Genomic DNA, 20,596 nt, shown 5'->3' on the forward strand with positions numbered 1-20,596 from the left:
GTGAACAGTTGAGGCAAAATGAGCCTTTCAGAGCAAGATATATCCACGGGTCTGGAAAGCTTTGTGAAGTCCATGGTATCTTGTCATTAAAAGTAAGTCAGTAGTTTTGCTTAAAGCAAATAGTAATAAGTAAGGGAGACATTACTGCTTGATCACAAACTATGGTAAAATCCTTATATTACAAGCATGGCCTCCTCTCTGTGAACAGCTACCAGGATTTTCAAATCATACGATTTTGTTGATTGTGTGATCCCTTCAGTCAGAGAAGATCAAATTAAATACTTCATAGGCAAATGCATGTGGATTATGTGAGGTAAAATAAAGAGATTTATGCTGACATTGAATCTGGCTGGTTTAACTTAGAATTTGGAGCTCCCAATTGCCTGCGGACACAAAAAAAATAAAAGCGCTATAGATCAACATTTACTGTGAAAACTTTATTGTACAGGCAAACTGTGTTTCCATTTTCAAGTTTCCTCTTTCTAAGCATAATACCAAAACAGTAGGCTTGTGATTGGTTGTTTTGTGTATCAATCGAATTTCCTTTTCCTGCACTAATAGGTGGTTCTTGGCCACAGAAAGTAACCAAAAGCACCTGGACTCTCCGTAGAGAGTTTGGCGAGTCTACTGGCGAGTCTACCGTTCCTCTGACCAAGGGGCTTAATCTCAAGTTGCTTTAGATCAATCTTTGTCTCCTCTCTTCCCTTTCCGCCCCTCACACTTTTGTAAATTAAATTAGCTGTCCAATGTATTTTCAATGGTTAAATAAACAAACAAATTCTCTTTTAGGTCGTCCATCAATCTGGGCCCTTTGCAGATATCCGAATTGTCCTAATCTTTGTAGCTCCAATAATGAGATGATGTTTCATGATGGACTTGTGAATGATGACATAAGACATAGGCAACAGGCAACGTAGGTAAGGTAAAGACGGTTCTTGGTTAATTCCTCTGACCGGTGCAATACCTGTAAGGATTGTTCTAGTTGAGCTCTGTTGTCTGTGCTGAGCGTGCTCACAGAAGAATGTATTTCCTGGACAGCTGATCGACAGTCATTGATCTGCTGAAGCAGATGTGCTCGGACAGTCATTAGTTCTTGGAAGACACTGGTGCATTCGGAAAACAGCTCCTTCACCTGCTCCATCTTTTTCCTCAGGCCAGTCTCCATAATCTGAGGAGGAGTTGGTGTTGGAAAGGCATGAGGGAGAGATGAATAAGAAATAGATAGATAGATAGATAGATAGATAGATAGATAGATAGATAGATAGATAGATAGATAGATAGATAGATAGATAGATAGATAGATAGATAGATAGATAAAAAATCTGAGGAAACTGAGAAAGATGAGATGCTAGTGAAGAGAAGGGAGCATGGGAAAGAAGGAGCTATGACCTGGAGCTGCAGTGGAGCCTCGCAGCTCTGTAGCATCTCCTGGATCTCCAGGGACTTTCTGTGGAAGCGCTCGACACTCTCCTCCTGCTCCTGGATCTCATCCTACCACAGTGAAACCCACAGCACAGCAAAGTCACACGAGGAACGCCAGAACCGCTCACACTTCCTGTCTCGGGGCCAGGGGCCTTCCGTGGTGGCCGCACCGCGGTGTCCACACCTTCACAACAATGACTTCTTCCTCGCTGCTGAAGGGATGGGACTCGGCGAACAGGCTGAGCTTGGCGCTAGCCCAGCTCTCTAGCGCTTCACCCAGCAACAGCTGCTTCTCCCACTGCTCCAGGCCCACATGCAGGTTGTCCACATACTGGTCCGTCTTCTCGGAAACCTGTGCAGGACGCAAAGGAAAAAACAAACATTCCACACAAACTTTAGGCGGCGTGAGGCTCATAAGTCTTAGGACTGACATTTCTCAGTGTTACAATGGTGACAATTTGGAACAGAAGCTGTAAAATTGTATTGGGATTATTATTGAATACCATTTCTAATAACATATAGCAGGTCATTAGTGTACTGATGGAAGGACAAATGTAACTGATTAATTACTTTGAACTGAATTGCAAAATGCCTGTGGGAGACGTATTTGCGTTAAAGCCACTCACATCCAGCCAGGAGTCCACCAGAGCGTCGGCCTCAGCTTCAAATGGCGTTTCGGAGCAGTCAGGGATTTTCTTCAGATGAGATTGCAACTGCCTGCACACAGATCGGAACTCCTCCATCTTGGGACCCAGACAACTCAGGTCCTCCTTGATCTCATAAACCTGATTCAGAGGAAACACACAAAATATTCCGATATAAGTACAACTCATGCATACATAGTGAGAAGAACTCATATGGAAAAAGTATTTCAATTCAGAGCCTTGAACTTGACCTGTGCAGCTTTGTGCATCATCAGTCTTGGCTGCCATCTAGTGGTAAAAAACTTACTGACCACAGTAGAGTTGAATAAGGTGATTAATGTATCATTGAAGTTCTGTGGCCTTTGGGTTATAAATGCATGGCATACGTGAGGCCTGTTTAAAATAAAAGAACAGCACTGATCATAGAGCTCCTGTGGTGTAATGAATGTTGACCCACCTTGGTGATGAGGCGCTGGAGGTTGTCTTTGCTCATGTATGAGGCGTGCTCAATGATAGCTTGCTCCGCCCTTTGGATGGTGTCGCTTAGGTAACTGCGACAGTTCTGAAACTTCTTCAGCAGTTCCATTAGAATGCTGCACTGTTCCTGTCTGTCCCCACCCGCAAACAGACACACACACACACACACACACAGTAGCAAACCAAATTGTATAATGTTCTATTAACAGCATTTTAAGAAATTGCCCTAAAATGTTTCCTTACTCCTCTTATCTCTTATAATATCAGTCCTTCTCTGTCACCTTTTAGCCACAGATCTCTCTGTCTCATCCCAGAGACTCTCCAGCTTGTCTTCTGCCTGCTCCTGGTGCTCTGGGGAGAACTCAGAGTGGCCTCCCCTGAGGTTCTCGAACTCTGGTTGAAGTGAGTTTATCTGGGCCTCCAGATCCGACAGGACACGCATCCTGCCAAATACATATGCAAACACACATGCACACAAACACACACACAATTTTACATAACTAATCACACTGCAGTTTTCCTGCCATAGGTCGAATGCATTCTCTTGACAGGTCCTTATAAACTGTCTTTGTAAAAAAAAATAAATAAAAAAATTATATATCTTAAAATAAAATCTTTATCTTTATTTTATCTTTTATATATATATATATATATATATATATATATATATATATATATATATATATATATATATAATAAAGATATCTGTAAAGTATCCTTGAGAAAGGCGCTATATAAATGCAACTAATAATAATAATAATATGACTCATTTCAAGAAAATTGGAGATTACATTTGGTACTGCTGCAACTGATCAAAACACACACACACAAACAAAGCATACACGGGCACACAAACACACACTGATACAAACACAAAAACACACACGCACACGCATGCTCACACTTAAACGGACCTGTGCTGCAGTGCTGGGATTGTGGGCTCCTTCAGTCCCTGCTTCTCTGCCAGAGTCAGCACCTTTCTCAGCTCTGCAAGCAGAGTCTTCCTCTTCAGCCTAAGACCCTGGTCCTGTTGCTCCTTATGAAACTCCTCCTGGCGGATCATGAGCCGGTCGTCCGCTTCCTCCACGCGGCGCACCAGGGCGTCCACCATGTCCAGGCAGGAGATGGGGCTGCCTTCCTGGGTCACTGCCAACCGAGCCCCCCCAAGCAGCTGGTCCAGCTGTGGCGCTTTGTCGCTCAAGCTCCTCACCCCCTTCCTGATCAGCGCCAGCTTGGACCGGATGTCCTGCAGCGCCGATGGTTCTCTGCAGGGGGAGCCCCGCACGAAGGAGATGTCCCGGTCGACGGTGCGGAGGGACAGGAGGAAGCGGTCCAGGGCGCGCGCCGCAGCGTCGCTCTTTCGCACCTGCTGCCGGAGGCGATCCAAACTGGAGCGGTGGTTCAGCACCACCTGGGTGAGAGGGGAGCGGTCCCGAAGGTCCAGGTGGCTGGGCTCCGAGTCGAAGCGCGAGAGGCGGTCCATCTGCTCTTGGATGCTGTCGTCCAAATCCTGATAGGTGTGTGACAAGACACACAGCATGGATCGGACAGCTCAACTGCTCAACATTCTTCTGCATAGCAAACCAGCCGTATGATACCACAAGAGATGGATGAGTTTTCTCTTTGTCCTATCACAGAACAATGCCTACAAAGCTCTGTTCCATCTCGTGCGCACAACTTCTTTTCTCCTACCTTAACATCTTTCAGGATGTTACTGTTGACCAGTGTGTACACTTTCACGTCTTTGGGTTCTTTGATAAACTTGTCAAGGCACTCTGAAATCTCAGCAATGTGCTGCTCAATTGAGTCCATGAGCTCCAAAGCTGAACCAAGAGAATCGACCCTGAGATACAGACCACAGACACAACACACACACACACACACACACACATCCCTTTGGCACATGATGCTTGCTGTAAAAACACTGGAGTTGGGAGGACGTCATCTTGTGAGTCTAAGCTGTAATGACTACACCACACTGAGCTTCATTAAAGTTTAATTTGACACAGTTCCGCATACTAGAAGAAAGAGAAGCTCCTAGAGGTGATGTTGATGGGTTTGTGTGGCTTAGCCTACAAACACCGCATCATGAAATAAGCTAATCCCTCTTTTCAAATGTAAACTGAAGAACTGAAGGACCATGACAACAAAACTGAAGAACCATAACACTGTACCAATAAAAACAGTTTGTAAACTTAAAAGACCCCTAGAGCAGTATTTTGTAAGCTGACAAAAACAAATGGCACACTTTGAGAAGGGATGCTGAGAGGTGTGCCATCTTGGCCACCATTCTTGTATACTTAACGAGAAAGTGACCTGGAGGTGGTGGTCCACAGAGAGGGAAAGGGTATGAACAACTATCCTAAATTAAATTCAGGATGAACTTCATAGGAAGCTGACTTAGGAAGACGAGGAAGTCCATTTCAGGAAGTCCTATCCATTTATTTATTTATTTATTTACTATATTGCTATATTTAATTTACTATATCACCACATGTCATTTACTATATTACTCTAATCTACTATAAATCTACTATATTGCATCTAAAGTTAAAGTTGGATAAACTGACTTTATTAGTTGTAATACCCTCTAGATTTATAATTTAAACTTTAAATTGCCATAAGTAATAGAATATAATCACAGTAAAACACAAAATTATTGTCTTGACCAAAATGTCATAATATCATATTGTGGGACCCCTGGCGATTCCCATCCCTTGCGTTTCATTTGGGAACAAAACAAATCTCTGCAGGGTGGTGGGTCTACAAAACAGAGCACGAACCGAGAAATCTGATTACATGCCATAAATTAGAGGGATTTAACTCTCAGTAGGGGCGCCCTGGACCTGCAGCTGAGCTGTGTCGCCCCTGGATGGGCCCGGGGTCGGCCTGTACCTGCTCTGGAGTTGCCCTCTTTGATCTCTCCACTTGACCGTGAGCTCGGCCCGGTCCTGCTCCACGGCCCTCTCACTCAGCTGCCCGGACTGGGCCTCGTAGTCCGACCACAGACACTCCGTCTCGTCCCTCAAGGCCTGAAGCACGCCGGGCCGGCGCAGGAATGTGCAGAGAAGCATTCCGTTAGCGTTAGCCTATCTGGTTCTATGCAGTGCAAGCAGGTCATGCCTTATTCTACTTTCTGCTGTCTTGTCAGTAAATCCTTCTTCCTGAGTGCTGTGTTTTGCCGCTTACAGAACCAACAAGAATGATACCTTCAGCTCTCTGAGCCTTTTCCACAGGTCGGTGGCCGTGGTGGACTCGGAGGGTCGATCTCCCAGCATGCTCTGCTCGTTCCTGTTCAGTTGTGCCTGGAGTGCAAACCTGCAGCTACGGTATCTGCGGGGGACAGGAGTCGACCAAGACTCAGAATCCGACACACGTACAGTGACAGAGCAGCACAGACAGTTGCAGAGTAGCACACACAGTTGCAGAGCAGCACACACAGTGACAGAGCTGTGCAGTGACTGAGCCCCATCAGTAGTGAAAGAGCCACACACACGGTGCCAAAGCTGCGCAAGAGCTCACACAGCTCCGCGGATGTCAGTGCAAATATGTTGAACTTCAGAGGTGTCGCAGGGACTGTCAGATGTGCCGAGTCATCGATACACATGCGACCACTTCAGAGGTAACCCAGTGACAGGCAGATTTCAGTAAGCGCTCCCTGTACCTGTCCTCCTCTGTGCTCATCTGCTTCATGATTTCCTTCTTATCCGCAGTTTTTGGGCGCTGGACTGGGACAGCCTGTAATAGAGGCCCTGCATCAGTAACACCAAAGAAATCACACGGCACATATGTAGCATCTAACAAGACAGTCCAGCATGCCTACCTCCGGCCCAGCAATTTCCACTGTTAGCATTTTCTGTGGTGACAAATCTTGTTTTGGCTCTACAGGCACACTAGGATAAAAGGATAAAATAGAGCATGTCATGAGGGCACATGTGAAACTGAAAACCTCATATAACAATACAGCAGTACTTACAGACATGCCACGTAGCTACCTTCAATGTGAAAGTAAAACACGACAATCCAATAGCAATCGCTCAAACTGCACCACACTGAACTGACCTGAACATTTCTGATTCTATATCGCTGTAACCTTGCTACATTGTAGGAAAATTCTAGCCATGATATCCTGATTGTGTCCCATGCTTTACGTGTGCTGCTGCTAAATGCGTCTGTCCGCCCCTCACCCAGTGTCTGGTGGTGGCGTGCGACGGTCTCCACTGAACTGGTGCTGGATGGCGGCGAGCCTCTTCTCGCACTCGTGAAGCTGGACCTGTGCCAGCCTGTGGGCATCCTCGGGGCTCAACGTGTCACACAACTCCTTCAGGGCCTCCAGCTGCTGCCCAGCCTGGAAGAGACTGCCATCCGCCGAGAAACATGCCTGGAGGCAGAGAGAGAGAGATGGCCAGGTTCAAATGAACAGCTTAAATCCAACCTGGGACGGGCTGCTTAAGGAGATCTCAGTGTTGACTCCCAGTGTTGGCCAGCGGGGTGGTGATGGAATGCTCTGAATGGAATCACAAATTACAGCAACTTTCAATCCTGACACATGTTTGATTTTATTCTAATATCGTGACATTGCACAAATTTATGACCACGCCAACTATATGCCTATTAAAAAAATGTCTGATACAGTATCATAAAGTCTGTTTTAACATGTCTCATTCTATCATTCCTCAAAGACATCATACTACAAAGTATGCCATGCAGCTATTGGGAGAGTAATGTTTAGCTCTCTTCTTTGCACTGATACAGAGTCAGATCTAAAGTTGGGTTTACACACTGCTGTTGAATAGGATTAAAATGCACACGTCTTAAATCTGAGTTAATCTGTCAAATCTGAGTTAATCTGATTTGAGTTACTTCTGATATTGCAGTGCGAATCTCTAAAAAAGGAACAAATGACCACGGCTTCATTTCACAAAAGCACCATAAAACACTGTGTTAAATTGTTAGATGAATAAATATAAATGATAATGCAAATTGAGTTTATAAAATATGAAAGTATTTTCATTTTCTACAAGGTAAAGACAATTACAATCAGATGCTTGTGATGGAACACACTGTACAAATTATTAGAAAAAACCTCAACACAACAAAATCTCAGACTTTTGCAAATAACAATGCAATATTGTCTAATTTTGGTATGAAAATAAAACTTATATCACATTGTACTCATTGACAGTTTACCACTGCATCATTAGATTTTTATCAATGGAATTCAACTCGCACATAGAAGGCAAAGAGAAAACATGAAAAAACATAAACACACACACCCACCCCACACACACACACACACACACACACACACGCATACACGCACACACACACACACACACACGCACACAGACGCGCACACACACGCGCACACACGCACGCACACACGCACACACGCACACACACACACACGCACACACACACACACACGCACGCACACACACCCACCCCACACACACACCCTCATCCCCCGGCATACGCACACCCTCAAGCTCTCACCCACCCTCCCAGCGCGCGCACACACACACACACACACACACACACACACGCACACGCGCACACACACACGCACACGCGCACACACACACACACACACACACACACACACACACACGCACACACACACGCACGCACGCACACACACCCACCCCACACACACCCTCATCCCCCGGCATACGCACACCCTCAAGCCCTCACCCACCCTCCCAGCGCGCACACACACACACACACACACACACACACACACACACACAAACACACACACACACCATACCTCCCACTGTGTTCTGACTGACTGGGCGAAGAACTCCATGTCTCGAAGCTGAGGTGGGGTGCAAAAGGCCTCCATCCCTTCCGCAGCTCTCATGAACTCCTCCAGCAGCTCAGGGTCCAGGGCTTTTAGAGTCTCCTGGGAAAAAAAGAACTGCCTCACTGGACTCAGTACAATTATTAGTCCAAGCAATGTGTCAGATGTCAGAACAGATCCTATTTAATTATCATTTACATCAGTGATGATTGGTTTCGAGTTTAGGAAACATACCTGTTTGACCAGCGCCTGTTCCCCAGTTGTCTGCTTGTTGTTGAATATGTTGAAAGCTTCTAGAATATGCTCCTGCAGGCAGTGCTTGGCTTCTTCAAACCTGTTTCTAGCCAGGGCCTGTGCTTTAATATAGGCCTCTGTGTAGGCCTGAGGAGGAGCCTGAGCCAGCGCCGGAGGTTTAACCTTTGCGGCTGAGTGCTGCTGTGTCTGCTCCAGCACTGGAGACTGTGGCTTTTGTGAAACTTGGACCTGAGGCAGCACTTGGGGAGCTTGGCTCTGGGTTTGACCCTGAGATGGAACCTCGGCCCTATTCTGTGGCCTCAGTTGCTGTCGGGTTTGGGGCTGCTGTGGTGTGGGTGCTTGGGGTCTTGCTGGGGCTTGGGATAGTGGTTGGACCCGTGGCTGGTGAGTAATTGGTGGAGAAAAACCTTGAACCATTTTCTGAGAATAAACTTGGGAGTGATCTGGTTGGGTAGATCCCCGTTGCTGAGAAGGGCTCTGTGCCCTTGGATGGGTCTGAGGTTTGGCCAGTGGGTACAGAGACATGGGTCCCTGGTCTTGCAACTGAAACCTCTGGTAACCGTGGCTGATCACCTCAGGTCTCATAGGCCTCCAGTGTTGTGATGGAACAATTGGCCGAACTGGGCTTTGAGCTCTTATTTGTACAAAAGCCTGTGGCAGTGGTTCAGCTCTCACAGGGGCCCATGGCTGAGTTTGTGTCTGGGGACTGTGGTAAACTTGAGCGTGAGGTGGAGGCTGGACTTGTGCTTGACCTGAACCTTGGACACTGGGGTAAGTCTGGGTCATCTGAACTCCTCTTATCGGTGGCCATTGCTGAAGCTTGGTTTGAGGTTGTGGATAATTCTGAAACTGCGCCTGGGCCAGCATTTGGGTCGCCATCAGTCCTTGAGCCTGGGCATCATGGTACCTCTGAGCGATGGCATCAGACATGACTGAGGTCCACTGAGGATGCTGGGTGTGGGGCTGCACCTGTGCTTGTACTGCACTCTGTGGTCTGACCTGAACTTTGGCTGGACTTTGACTAACACCCATAATTTGGGGCTGAGGAGGAGCATGGGTTAGTGGTGGACTCTGAGGCATGGCTATGATTCGTGGTTGGATAGGGGCTGGACCTTTTGGCTGAGCAGGTGTTACAGTGACAGGGAAGGATACACTGTGCTGGTTTTTAGACTGTGTTACAACCTGTTGTGGTTTTCTCTGGTTCATTATTTGAGGCTGGATGGGTGCTGAGGGATGTCTTACAGGTTGAGTTGTGGTTTGTTTTACTTCTCCCATAACAGGCTTCATAGTTTGTTCTTGTGATTTTGGAGGCATTTGAATTTCAGGTTCCACTTTGACTTCCAACACAGATTGCTGTTGCTGGAGCTGACCCTCTCTAGCTTGTGTTACAGCTTTTTGTTGCTGGCCTTGATTCACTTTGGCTTGTGTCTTGGTAACCTTCTTGGCTTGAGCTTGGACTGGGTCGGGTGGAGATACCTGAGGTTGACACCCACTTGTGGCAAAATCTGCATGGTGTCGCTGTACTTCAGAGCTCAATTGCTTCACGTCCTTTACTCCTGACTGTGCTTTTGCAGCGGACGAAACCTTTGCCTGGGTCTTCTGTTGAAGCCAAGGCCTATTCTCTGGACGCACATGAGACTTCCTACCTTTAATAGACTGATGAAAAGTGGTTTGCTGTTGGCTTGAACCCCTTTTCTTGAATTGCACCTGCTGCTGACTGTGAGTCCGTTGCTGAGTGTTTGGCTCTTGTGATTGCATTTGTTGATGTGCATACACCTGTAGTTGTGCATACCATTGAGGTTGTGCCTGCATCTGTGCTTGTGCTTGCATATGTGGTTGTGCTTGCATCTGTGGTTGTCTAGGCATTTGTGGTTGTGTTGGTACTCCTTGCAAACTCACAGCTTGGCAGCTTGTAGGTGTTTGTGGCTGGCTAGAAGTCTGAGCTTGCTGTGTGTTTTGGTTTGTATCCCTATATATTTCAGGCTGACCAGTTTTTTTGATACCTTCTTCTGGTTTCCTAGGTTCCTCCAGTACCCCATCTTTTGCCTGATCCTTGGATAATGCTTCTGGCTTGACTCCAGCAGAAACCTCTGACTCTGTAGCAGACTCAGGTTTACCCTGATGTTGGTGCTCCTCCACTGGCTCATTTCTTACGTGTACTTGTGCCTCTGCTTGGGTTTGGGCGTGTGGTGGAGGACTCTTCTTCTCCTCCTGGTGCTCTTGCACAACAATCATAGGCACAGGTTGAACCTTTGCAGCACCGGCTTGGGCCCCAGGCAGGGATAGATGGGATAGATGCTGAGACCCGTTCGATGGCTGGGAGTCTGCTTGGCCTGCACCTCCTTGGGCAATGAAAGGCTGGACTGGGTCACTGGTTTTGGGCCTAGGGGTTGTGGTCTCACTTTCTTTCTCCCGAACAAAGATCTTTTTTGGAGGCTGATGTTCTGTAGCCCCCATGGAGCTGAGCATCCCTACAGTTTCCTGTCGAGAAACAGACAAAGGCTCACCATTCTTTTGTGTATATATTTTTAGGCATTCATCATGTTCAATCTTCAATATATACATAAATATTTGTGTGCTTTAGCATGGGGTTCTTGTGTAGGCACATTAAATACATTTTAGGAATGCCCTCCACACTGAAATCCCCTCTAAACCTAAACAATAGACTCAAATTAGCAAAGGTATGACAATCGGCCTAGAACCACATCTTGACCACAAAATATTAGCAAGACATTGCAAAGACCTGTGACTGTGCTACAGCAGCACAGACTCTGTCCTGCATGGTGGAGGCGATCAGGTACTGCAGGGGCGAATTCTTCTGTGCTGACATCACCATCACCTGCAGATCCTGTTCTTCTGTCACCACCTGGCCTTCCAGCTGCAGACCTCGAGAAATAAGCACCTACATGGACAAGGGGGAACGGAAAGACAGTAACAGTCATCCAGTCTCCAAAAAAACCCCTAGAAGCTTTCTACCATACAGGGCACCATACAAAGTGAGATAAATAAACATATTTTCAACAGAAAATAATAATAATACCCGTGTTCCAGAGTCCTGCCTTCTTTCATATCCTCTTAGGAGTTGATACAACTCTCTGGCTTCAATTTCCCAGTGCAGAAGTTCAGCCAGACGGCCTTCCAGCCCACACACACTCTGCAGCAGCTCTTCACACACATGCACGGCCTCGCAAAGGGTCTGCAGCACCTGCACATAAACACAGCCACAAAAAATATATTAAACACCCAAAGAACACGTGACCCAAAAGGTGCACACGCACAAAACACACCCGAGCAGAAATACAGATGGACAAGGACCATTAATATCATTGGTAATAAATCGGATGTCTGGAGTCGTCTGACAGATGTCATGCTGCTGTCACCTCTGGAGTGGCCTGCTTGAGTTTGTTGACTGTTTCAGCGGAGCACTCGAGAGAAGGGGAGAGGGAATCTAGATCAACATCCTTAATTTTCTGCATCATGAACTGCAAAGACGAGAAACATCATCATCAGTCATGAGTCACACTTCTCACCAGCTTGGAACCGGTACTGAGAATGTGTCCTAATGTATCATTGTTCCTCCTACCAACGGAAATACATATTAATTAATTAAAATGAAGGAAATGGGTACATCAGGAAGAGAACAAGGCAGACCCTAATGGAAAAAAAAGTAGAAATGAATGATTACCTGCAGGCGCTTTCTGTAAGTGCGCAGTGATCCTGACAAGACGTCCACTGGCTCCTTCAGAAGCTGGGTGGCTTCTCTGACCAGACCCTGCAGAGTCTGAGGACTTGCCGGACCAACACTCAATTCCTCAACTAGTCCCTAAGACAGACACCAGCTTATCAGATCACACTCAGGCATTGCTTTTACTGAGATCTCATAGTAATGCTCTTCATCATTGTTGCTTTGCAATAGCAGGAGTAGCCTACTTATATGGCAAAAAATAATCTATGCGCGCACACCTAAATGACAGGTAGGTAGTGGACAAGATCTGACAAACACAAATAATACAAATTTAGAGCTATGGTAACTTTTAGTGGTGATGTTACCTTCTCTGAGATTACTTTTAAAACTACTAGCAATGTATGTGGCAATGTTCAGAGTATTTAAGGTTTTAAAGGACACTCACAAACTGGGTTCTTCTGGCAAAGTCAGCCCACAGCAGGTTAATTCGGCAGAGCTCATCAGAAAGTGAGCGGCTAGTTTGTGGATCTGTGATCTCAATCAAATAGTTTCCCACTTTGTTTAGTTGATTCTGGCGAGAACTCCACTCCAGCATTATTCCAGCTGTCACCTAGGCAACAAGCCAAAACAATTCCATAATCAGTCATCAAAAGCTGAAAATCTATCTGGAACACAAAAATACTGACTGAGCAGTAGATTGTAGCAGTAGCAGTACTGTAGTGTGTGTGTGTGCGCGTGTGTGTCTTTGTGTGCGTGTGTGTCTGTGTGCGTGTGTTTGTGTTTGTGTGTGTGTCTGTGTGTGTGTGCGTGTCTGCATAAGTGTGTGTCTGTGTGCGTGTGTGTGTCTGTGTAAGTGTGTGTTTGTGTGTGTGTCTGTGTGTGCGTGTCTGTGTAAGTGTGTGTTTGGGTGTGTGTGTGTGTGTGTGTCTGGGTAAGTGTGTGTGTGTGTGTGTGTGTGTGTGTGTGTCTGGGTAAGTGTGTGTGTGTGTGTGTGTGTGTGTGCGTGTCTGTGTGCATGTGTGTTTGGGTGTGTGTGTGTGTCTGTGTGCGTGTGTGTGCGTGTGTGTGCGCGTCTGTGTAAGTGTGTGTTTGGGTGTGTCTGTGTGCATGTGTGTGCGTGTCTGTGTGTGTCTGTCTGCGTGTGTGTGTCTGTGTAAGTGTGTGTTTGGGTGTGTGTGTGTGTATGTCTGTGCGCGTGTGTGTGTGTCTGTGTAAGTGTGTGTGTGTGTGTGTTTGTGTGCGCGTGTGTGTGTGTGTGTTTGTGTGCGCGTGTGTGTGTGTGTGTCTGTGTGCATGTGTGTTTGGGTGTGTGTGTGTGTCTGTGTGCGTGTGTGCGCGCGTCTGTGTAAGTGTGTGTTTGGGTGTGTCTGTGTGCATGTGTGTGCGTGTCTGTGTCTGTCTGTCTGCGTGTGTGTGTCTGTGTTAGTGTGCGTGCGTGCGTGCGTGTGTGTGTGCATGTGTGTGTCTGTGTTAGTGTGCGTGCATGCGTGTGTGTGTGCGTGTGTGTCTGTCTGCGTGTGTGTGTCTGTGTTAGTGTGCCTGCGTGCGTGTGTGCGTGCGTGTGTGTGTCTGTGTGCATGTGTGTGCGTGCGTGCGTGTGTGTGTGCGTATGTGTGTGCATATGTGTGTGTGTGTAAGGGTGCGTGCGTGCGTGTGTGCGTGCGTGCGTGTGTGCGTGCGTGTGTGTCTGTCTAAGTGTGTGTTTGTGTCTGTGTACTTCTGCTTGTTGTCCATGTCTATTCTTTTGCATTCCCTGCTCCAGCCAGGCATGTAGGGAGCTGTACGAGTCAGAGTAGGTGTCCCAGGCTACCAGCACACGTCCCATAGTGCCTTTCACCATCCTCACATCCTCAAGTGTCACAGTAGTCTCTGCCTCCAAGTCCTTCACCTGACGGCTCACGTGGATGGCGTCGCCCGCTGGCAGAGAGAAGGCATCATCATCACTCAATAATACTCACACTGATCACACACACACACACACACACATGCCTATTTACATACCCAGAGCAGACTTGCTAGTGTATTTGCTGACAATGTGTTTGAGCTTGTAGAGAGCACCTTCCAGTAAAGAGGGCAGCTCCTGTTTATTCACAATTTCCTACAACAACACACATACACACACTGATCAACAGCATGAAGAAAACCAATCCACAGTACAACAAAATCCACACAATATGTTTAAGTGTGTATTATATTGCATTGTATATTAGTTTTAAATTTCAGCAGAACAGTTCTTTACTATTTTTTCCACTCACATTCCAGTCCTGCATCAGAACCCGCACAGCCTCCTGGGAAATGTAGGCTCTTTTCCAGGTGCGAAGTTTGAGGCTGAGCTGACCCAGCAGGTCTAGGACTGTGTGCCTGTGCTCCTGGTATTCCAGTTTAATGTCATGGTACTTAGCACTGACACGCACGCTAGTGAACCTGGTGCAAATGTCAACACACAAAGTCATAACAGTGGAAACCAAACCTCAAAAACAACAGCTTCTGGGAAACTAGTTACTAGTTATTGATCAAACTCAGTACCTATCAGGCCTTCCATTTCAGAAATTAACTAACTTTGATCCAACACATTGCCCGTAATGTGAAAAGGTTTGTTGTAATAATACAATATTAAAACAGAACATATTACACTATTTACAATTTTTGTTTAGTCCACTAATGTGAAAGAGATTATAGTTGGTAATGAAGGGTTTAAATGGAACACATGTTTTAAGCAGGGAACCAGTATGGCAGTCTCCACTGGTCTGATCCTATTCAAGAACATGCTTCATCAACTCTAATTCTGCCTGTGGCATGACTTCCAGGGAGTCAAGGAAGACAGTTCTGCTTCCTTTACTAACCTTCTCTTCATCTCCTCCAGCTTGTCTGTGGGCACCAGCATCTCGCTGTACTCATCTATGTTCTGGAAGGTCTGAAAAGTCTTGATGTGTTGGGGCATCTCCTCTAGACATGACTACACACACACACACACACACACACACACACACACACACACACACACACACACACACACACACACACACACAAGAAAGATTTATTTGATTTCAGTCAAGATTATTTTCAACCAGACTTTGACTAATATTCTAGAGCTTGCTACAATTGAAAAAAAAAAGTTTAAAAGAAATTTGAGTAAAACCGAAATTCTGTGAGCTGTAAACTACTAATAAGACCAAAAACGTGTAATGATTACTCTCTACCCAAACTAGAGTGGTAAGGTGAGTGAGCTGCCAGACGCACCTTCAGCAGCGCCTGTTTGTGTCGGGCTTCCTGGGCTGCGTGGACGTGGTCGTGAGAGTCGTCTTCTCCGTCTGTCAAAGCCTCTTCGACCCTCAGCATCCAGCGGCCCACAGTGTCCAGCGGCGCGGGTAATGTCAGGTCCAGCTCTGTCTTATACTCACGCAGCTACAACCAACACGCACGTCACACTCATACCGAACACTTACAGTCTGCTGGACAGCAATTTCATTTATGTTCATGCACATTAAAACATGGAAGACACCCCTGGTTTTCCATTTTCATAAATGTGAGTGTGTGTTTGTTTGTTTTTTAAATCATCGTGGTTGTTCAGTTACTGCAGTAAACACAATGTCGTGGTGACCTCTGACCTTTTCAGCAAGGTCATCCCAGGCACAGCGGAGGGCTCTCTGCTCCTCACTCAAGCGGGGCGTGCGCTTCATTGCCGTTAGCAACGGTATCACAGGACGACGCTGCTCATTGAAAGACACCACAAAGGTGTGGAACACCTGAAACGCACGAATCCCAGTACGGGTGAACTCATGCCGCAGAAAATGTCATACATTTGTAGCCAAATCACAATGACCAGGAGAACAGAATCATTTTGGTAAAAAGTAGGATTAACATATAATACAAAGCATAGCACACTACAAATTCTAAAAAGGTTTGAAAATATGCGTGAAATACTAATATTTCTGCTTAAGGAATATACTAAGATAAGAGATAAGTCTTTATTGATCCCAAAGGAAATTGCAACAAGTTGATCAAAGTTAAATATGACTTATAAAACAGGCAGATCTTACATGGTATCTCTCAGCATAGCTCGCGCCTTCTGTGGAGTCCCACCCCTCCAGCAGCTCCTGAAAGGCCTGCACCAGCCAGCATGTGACTTCCTGTGCTTTCTGATTGGCTGAGGACTACAAAGAAAAAAGTATTGTAAGGTCTTGAAATGACCAATAGAAGCATTAAGGCTTAAAAAACGATGTGTTGTGCATTAATGCTGAGAAACCGATGTCTTGCCCACTTTTCCATTGTACAGAAGGTGCCTCTAGTTGTTTTGTTACACTGATACACAGAAATGACACCCAGGGTGTATGGCCGAAACTACTGAAGTGAGCATTTACAAGGCACATAGCTTTAGTTCAAAACGTTCCACTGCTACAGTTAATAATGCCTTTAATACAAATGTAGTGGCATGCGGTCAGACTTTAGTTGGAGGTTCAGAGAGCTGGTTTCTTGTAGAAGATGAGAGGTGAGTGGGAGTATTAGAGGGAACACAGTGCCCACATATTCATGGAGAAATTTGTCACGGTAACATGAGCAAAGTGGGAGTGGGAGGGGCAGTCAGGAGATCAGTGCTGCTTTGAATTCTCAGGAAACCTTTCAAGCAGAGTTGCACGCGCCCTCTGCCAAGCACTAAGGGAAGAGACGGGCGGCACCGTATAGAAGCCACCTCTCCTACTCACAGAAACGCATGCATGCAAACGCACACAGGCAAGCAACAGCAAACAACCTTTGCCGTGAGCTACTGTCTTGGCATCGTTGAAGTTAATATTGCCGAAGAAAGTGTCATAGGGGAACGGTTCAGGATAAATATGGATCTTAATGTGATACAGCTCAACTACTGGCTTGCGGGGAGTAGCGTCTTGTAAAAAAGAAAGAAAAACGATAGATGGGCATGCATGGAAAAGAGAGAACAGTAAAGAAAAAGAGAGGAAGGAGGGAGAGAAGAGAGACCGAAGGGGAGAACGATGGAGAGAGACTGGAACAGGGAGGGTACCTGTCGGAGGGGGGAGGTAGCAGTAGCAGGTGTGAAGTTGGTGGGCAGATTGACAGGAGCCAAGCTCTCGGAAGATGTGGGATAGTGAACCTTTAGACACAGTGAGAGAGGAACACAATGGCCACAAATGACACCTCACAGATGCAGCAGGTGAAGAAATAACACAGCATAGCATTAGAGGATGTGCGGAAGAGAGGGAGCAGAGAGACAATTTTGGGAAGAAAGTATAAAAGCATTTTTTCATGTTAAAGGTGAAAATGAAAATGGAACCCCGAATCCATTAGAGGGTGTCGAGAGGTAGGCTCAAAGGCAGTGTACTGGTGGGTTGTCTCACGGACTCTGTTTAAATAATTAAAACAACATTATGGACTAAGTGTGTTCAAAGGCTGTGTTGATTTTTAAATGTCTCTGAAGCCTCTTTTGCTGGGGGTCAGTCCAAAGAGGTGTGTGTGTGTGTGTGTGTGTGTGTGTGTGTGTGTGTGTGTGTGTGTGTGTGTCTTACCTGCATGTCTTCATCTGAAACAGGTGTATCTTTGGAGTATTGAAGAAACTGAGCCACATATGTCATAATGGACTTTTCATCTGGGTCCCTCACATCAACATCTGACAAACACACACACACACACACACATCAGCTTCCATTTGAGACACTGTGTTTCTCAAGAAGCTTCAGGGTCTAAATAGTAATTAAGAACTGTAAAAGAATACACACTCTTGTCTCTCTCTCTCTCTCTCACACACACACACACACACACACACACACACACAAAGACACGCACATGCACACACAGACACGCACACACTTACCTGCCGGGTCCAGTAATCGGGGTATGTGTAATTCTCTCTCAGCTATCTGGAAGGCCTCTTCCAGGTTCTGTCTGTTGGTTCTGGTTCTGGCTTTGGATAGATCGACCACATTGGGCCTCAGAGCACAGAGGATGGCTAAGAACACTACACCACTTCGCCAACTTCCCTTAAAGTCCTTTACATTCAGAGTAGAGCCAGCCCTGATGCAGAGGCAGGGAGGGAGGGATAGAGAGAGAGAGGGAAGGAGGGATGGAGAGAGAGAGGGAGAGAGGCAGAAATGTGGTGTAAGCAAGAAACATGGTTTGCATGTGAGATTCACAACTACAAAACCAGATAACTATAAGAGCTCGTCGCTTAGTTAGATTTAAAACAATGGTTTTAATAGCATAGGAGTGGTTGATGTTCAGAAGCACACAAAAGGTATCATTTATCTGTTGAGGACAGGTTTATAACCAATTCTGCTAGTTTTAGCAGGCAAATAAATCAGTGGCTACGGGGGGAAAAAAAAAATCTTTGATAATGAGACCATATGGTAAAGGAATGCTTTTTTACTTTGTATTTATAATGGAATTTAAATGTTGCCAAATTTAAATGATGCATGTACTTTGTCTTTGCCGGGGCATATTAAGGACCAAATGGAAATAAGATGCTGACTTTATTGCGCTGTCCTTGACAAATTAAGCTAAGAACCTGCTTTCAAGGTCAAATATACTAATCTAAATCTCCCAGTTCAAACATCAGTACATGCTACTGGTGTTAGCAGATCAAAGGGGAATGCCGCCCCTCACTTGTGGCACTGTTCCCTGACCCAGAGCATCAGCGCTTTCTTGGCCGAGATCCTGAAGCGCGTGTGCAAGGGCGAGCCTCGGGGGGGCGCCGGACCGCTCCAGGCACCACTGCTGCTGCTGGTCGACTGCGTGTCCAAACTGGCCAACGACTCCAAGGACGACTGACGGGAACTGAAGGACAACGTACATGCCAGCTCCTCTATCTGAACGTGGGGGCAAAACACAAAGTAACATTAGTAACATGAGCATTCATTAGTTTAGGCCTGTATACAGGCGTTGTACATCTGCGCTCATATGTCAGCAGATGACGCTTAATCAAGGCACTCAGACAAGTGATTCCTTGGGGATGAGTGGCAATGCTTGGATGAGTTGCTCTGCTGGGATAAGTGACTAAACATCAGCAAGATTATACAATCCAGCTGCCTCGACTTCTATGCTACTAGGCATTTCCATTGATTTAGGTTTTCGGGGTACTGCATTTCAAGGCACTGTGTTCTGTGAAGCGCTGTTGTTCTATGTACTGGGTTTTCCTCAGAGACACTTTTTCCTGTCCCTGACTGAGTAAGCACAGAACATGCCTGATATTTTTTTTGCTTGGTGTTTGGTGAAAGACTCATAGTAACTCCAAGTTTCAGGAATGAGCAAGCTTCAACTCCATCCATAACCTTAACTTTTCCAGTCTCAATCAGATCCGTGGTCATGAACCTATGAAATCACGAAACCATGAATAGCATCATGGGGTTTCTAGACATGGCAGCAAACTCACATGGAAGTGCATGATGATCGTCCATATCAGACCTAGGATGATGGAGGGCTTCCCATCCATGATGTCAGGAACATTTATGTTGACCAGTTTGATCTGCAGAGGAGGACACAGGCTGCAATAAGCACACCAAATGCCTGCATGTCTATGGCCATTGCAGTGTCCAGGCCTGGACTATTACACGTGCAGTGTCCAGGCCTGGACTATTACACGTGCAGTGTCCAGGCCTGGACTATTACACGTGCAGTGTCCAGGCCTGGACTATTACACGTGCAGTGTCCAGGCCTGGACTATTACACGTGCAGTGTCCAGGCCTGGACTATTACACGTGCAGTGTCCAGGCCTGGACTATCTGTCTTACAGATTTCCTCCTGAGGAAGGTGAGGGCTTTCTCGATGTTTGCCCGGTGCTGGAACATCCCTTTGCCTTTCTCCCGGCTCTGAAACACACCCGAAATTCCAAACAGATGGGCATTGATGGCAAACAAACTGGCGATAATGGCAAACAGATCCAACTGCTGCAGGACTAAACCCAGCTTTTAGCGGGGTAACCTTTGGCAAGCAAATCAAATTCAGCTGCTGCAACGATAACAATAACAGGCTAGAGATATAACGATATCACAAGCAAACGTCAGATATGAGGCTTCATTCTTTTGGCAATACGAAGTCATGCTGGTACATGATGTCACGTGCAAGCAACACGTCTTGCTCTGCATGTTAACAGACGACTCTAATGGCAGTTTTTTTCTCCTACCATTACACGGCAGCTACAGGATTAGGGAATTACAGCTCATCAGAGCATTTCATTTTCTACCCACATCTCCCTGTTCTGTGCCTCCAGATATCTTTGAAGCATAATTTCATGACCCGAACGGGCAGCTATGGCCTGGTCTCTAACCTCTATTTCCGTGCACTTGTTCTCAATAAGCACACACA

General features: G+C 46.2%; 1 protein-coding gene across 1 annotated transcript in view; it reads right to left on the reverse strand.

Moving 5' to 3' along the window:
• The window catches only part of syne2b (spectrin repeat containing, nuclear envelope 2b), a 100,906-nt gene that overhangs the window by 75,437 nt on the left and 4,873 nt on the right, over nt 1-20,596 (reverse strand). Inside the window, 33 exon segments of the mRNA XM_035531629.1 lie at nt 965-1,168; nt 1,390-1,491; nt 1,607-1,774; nt 2,049-2,207; nt 2,524-2,674; nt 2,825-2,986; nt 3,458-4,053; nt 4,236-4,386; nt 5,439-5,575; nt 5,753-5,876; nt 6,208-6,281; nt 6,367-6,436; nt 6,731-6,924; nt 8,314-8,448; nt 8,581-11,082; nt 11,345-11,503; nt 11,642-11,806; nt 11,982-12,083; nt 12,287-12,424; nt 12,732-12,896; nt 14,004-14,203; nt 14,288-14,384; nt 14,542-14,710; nt 15,130-15,242; nt 15,527-15,691; nt 15,895-16,032; nt 16,327-16,440; nt 17,304-17,393; nt 17,806-17,906; nt 18,111-18,310; nt 18,899-19,101; nt 19,665-19,757; nt 20,023-20,100. Of these exon segments, the coding sequence (XP_035387522.1) occupies nt 965-1,168; nt 1,390-1,491; nt 1,607-1,774; nt 2,049-2,207; nt 2,524-2,674; nt 2,825-2,986; nt 3,458-4,053; nt 4,236-4,386; nt 5,439-5,575; nt 5,753-5,876; nt 6,208-6,281; nt 6,367-6,436; nt 6,731-6,924; nt 8,314-8,448; nt 8,581-11,082; nt 11,345-11,503; nt 11,642-11,806; nt 11,982-12,083; nt 12,287-12,424; nt 12,732-12,896; nt 14,004-14,203; nt 14,288-14,384; nt 14,542-14,710; nt 15,130-15,242; nt 15,527-15,691; nt 15,895-16,032; nt 16,327-16,440; nt 17,304-17,393; nt 17,806-17,906; nt 18,111-18,310; nt 18,899-19,101; nt 19,665-19,757; nt 20,023-20,100 (7,419 nt within the window).

Source organism: Electrophorus electricus, chromosome 11 (genome assembly GCF_013358815.1).
Source record: "Electrophorus electricus isolate fEleEle1 chromosome 11, fEleEle1.pri, whole genome shotgun sequence".
Lineage (NCBI taxonomy): Eukaryota > Metazoa > Chordata > Actinopteri > Gymnotiformes > Gymnotidae > Electrophorus > Electrophorus electricus.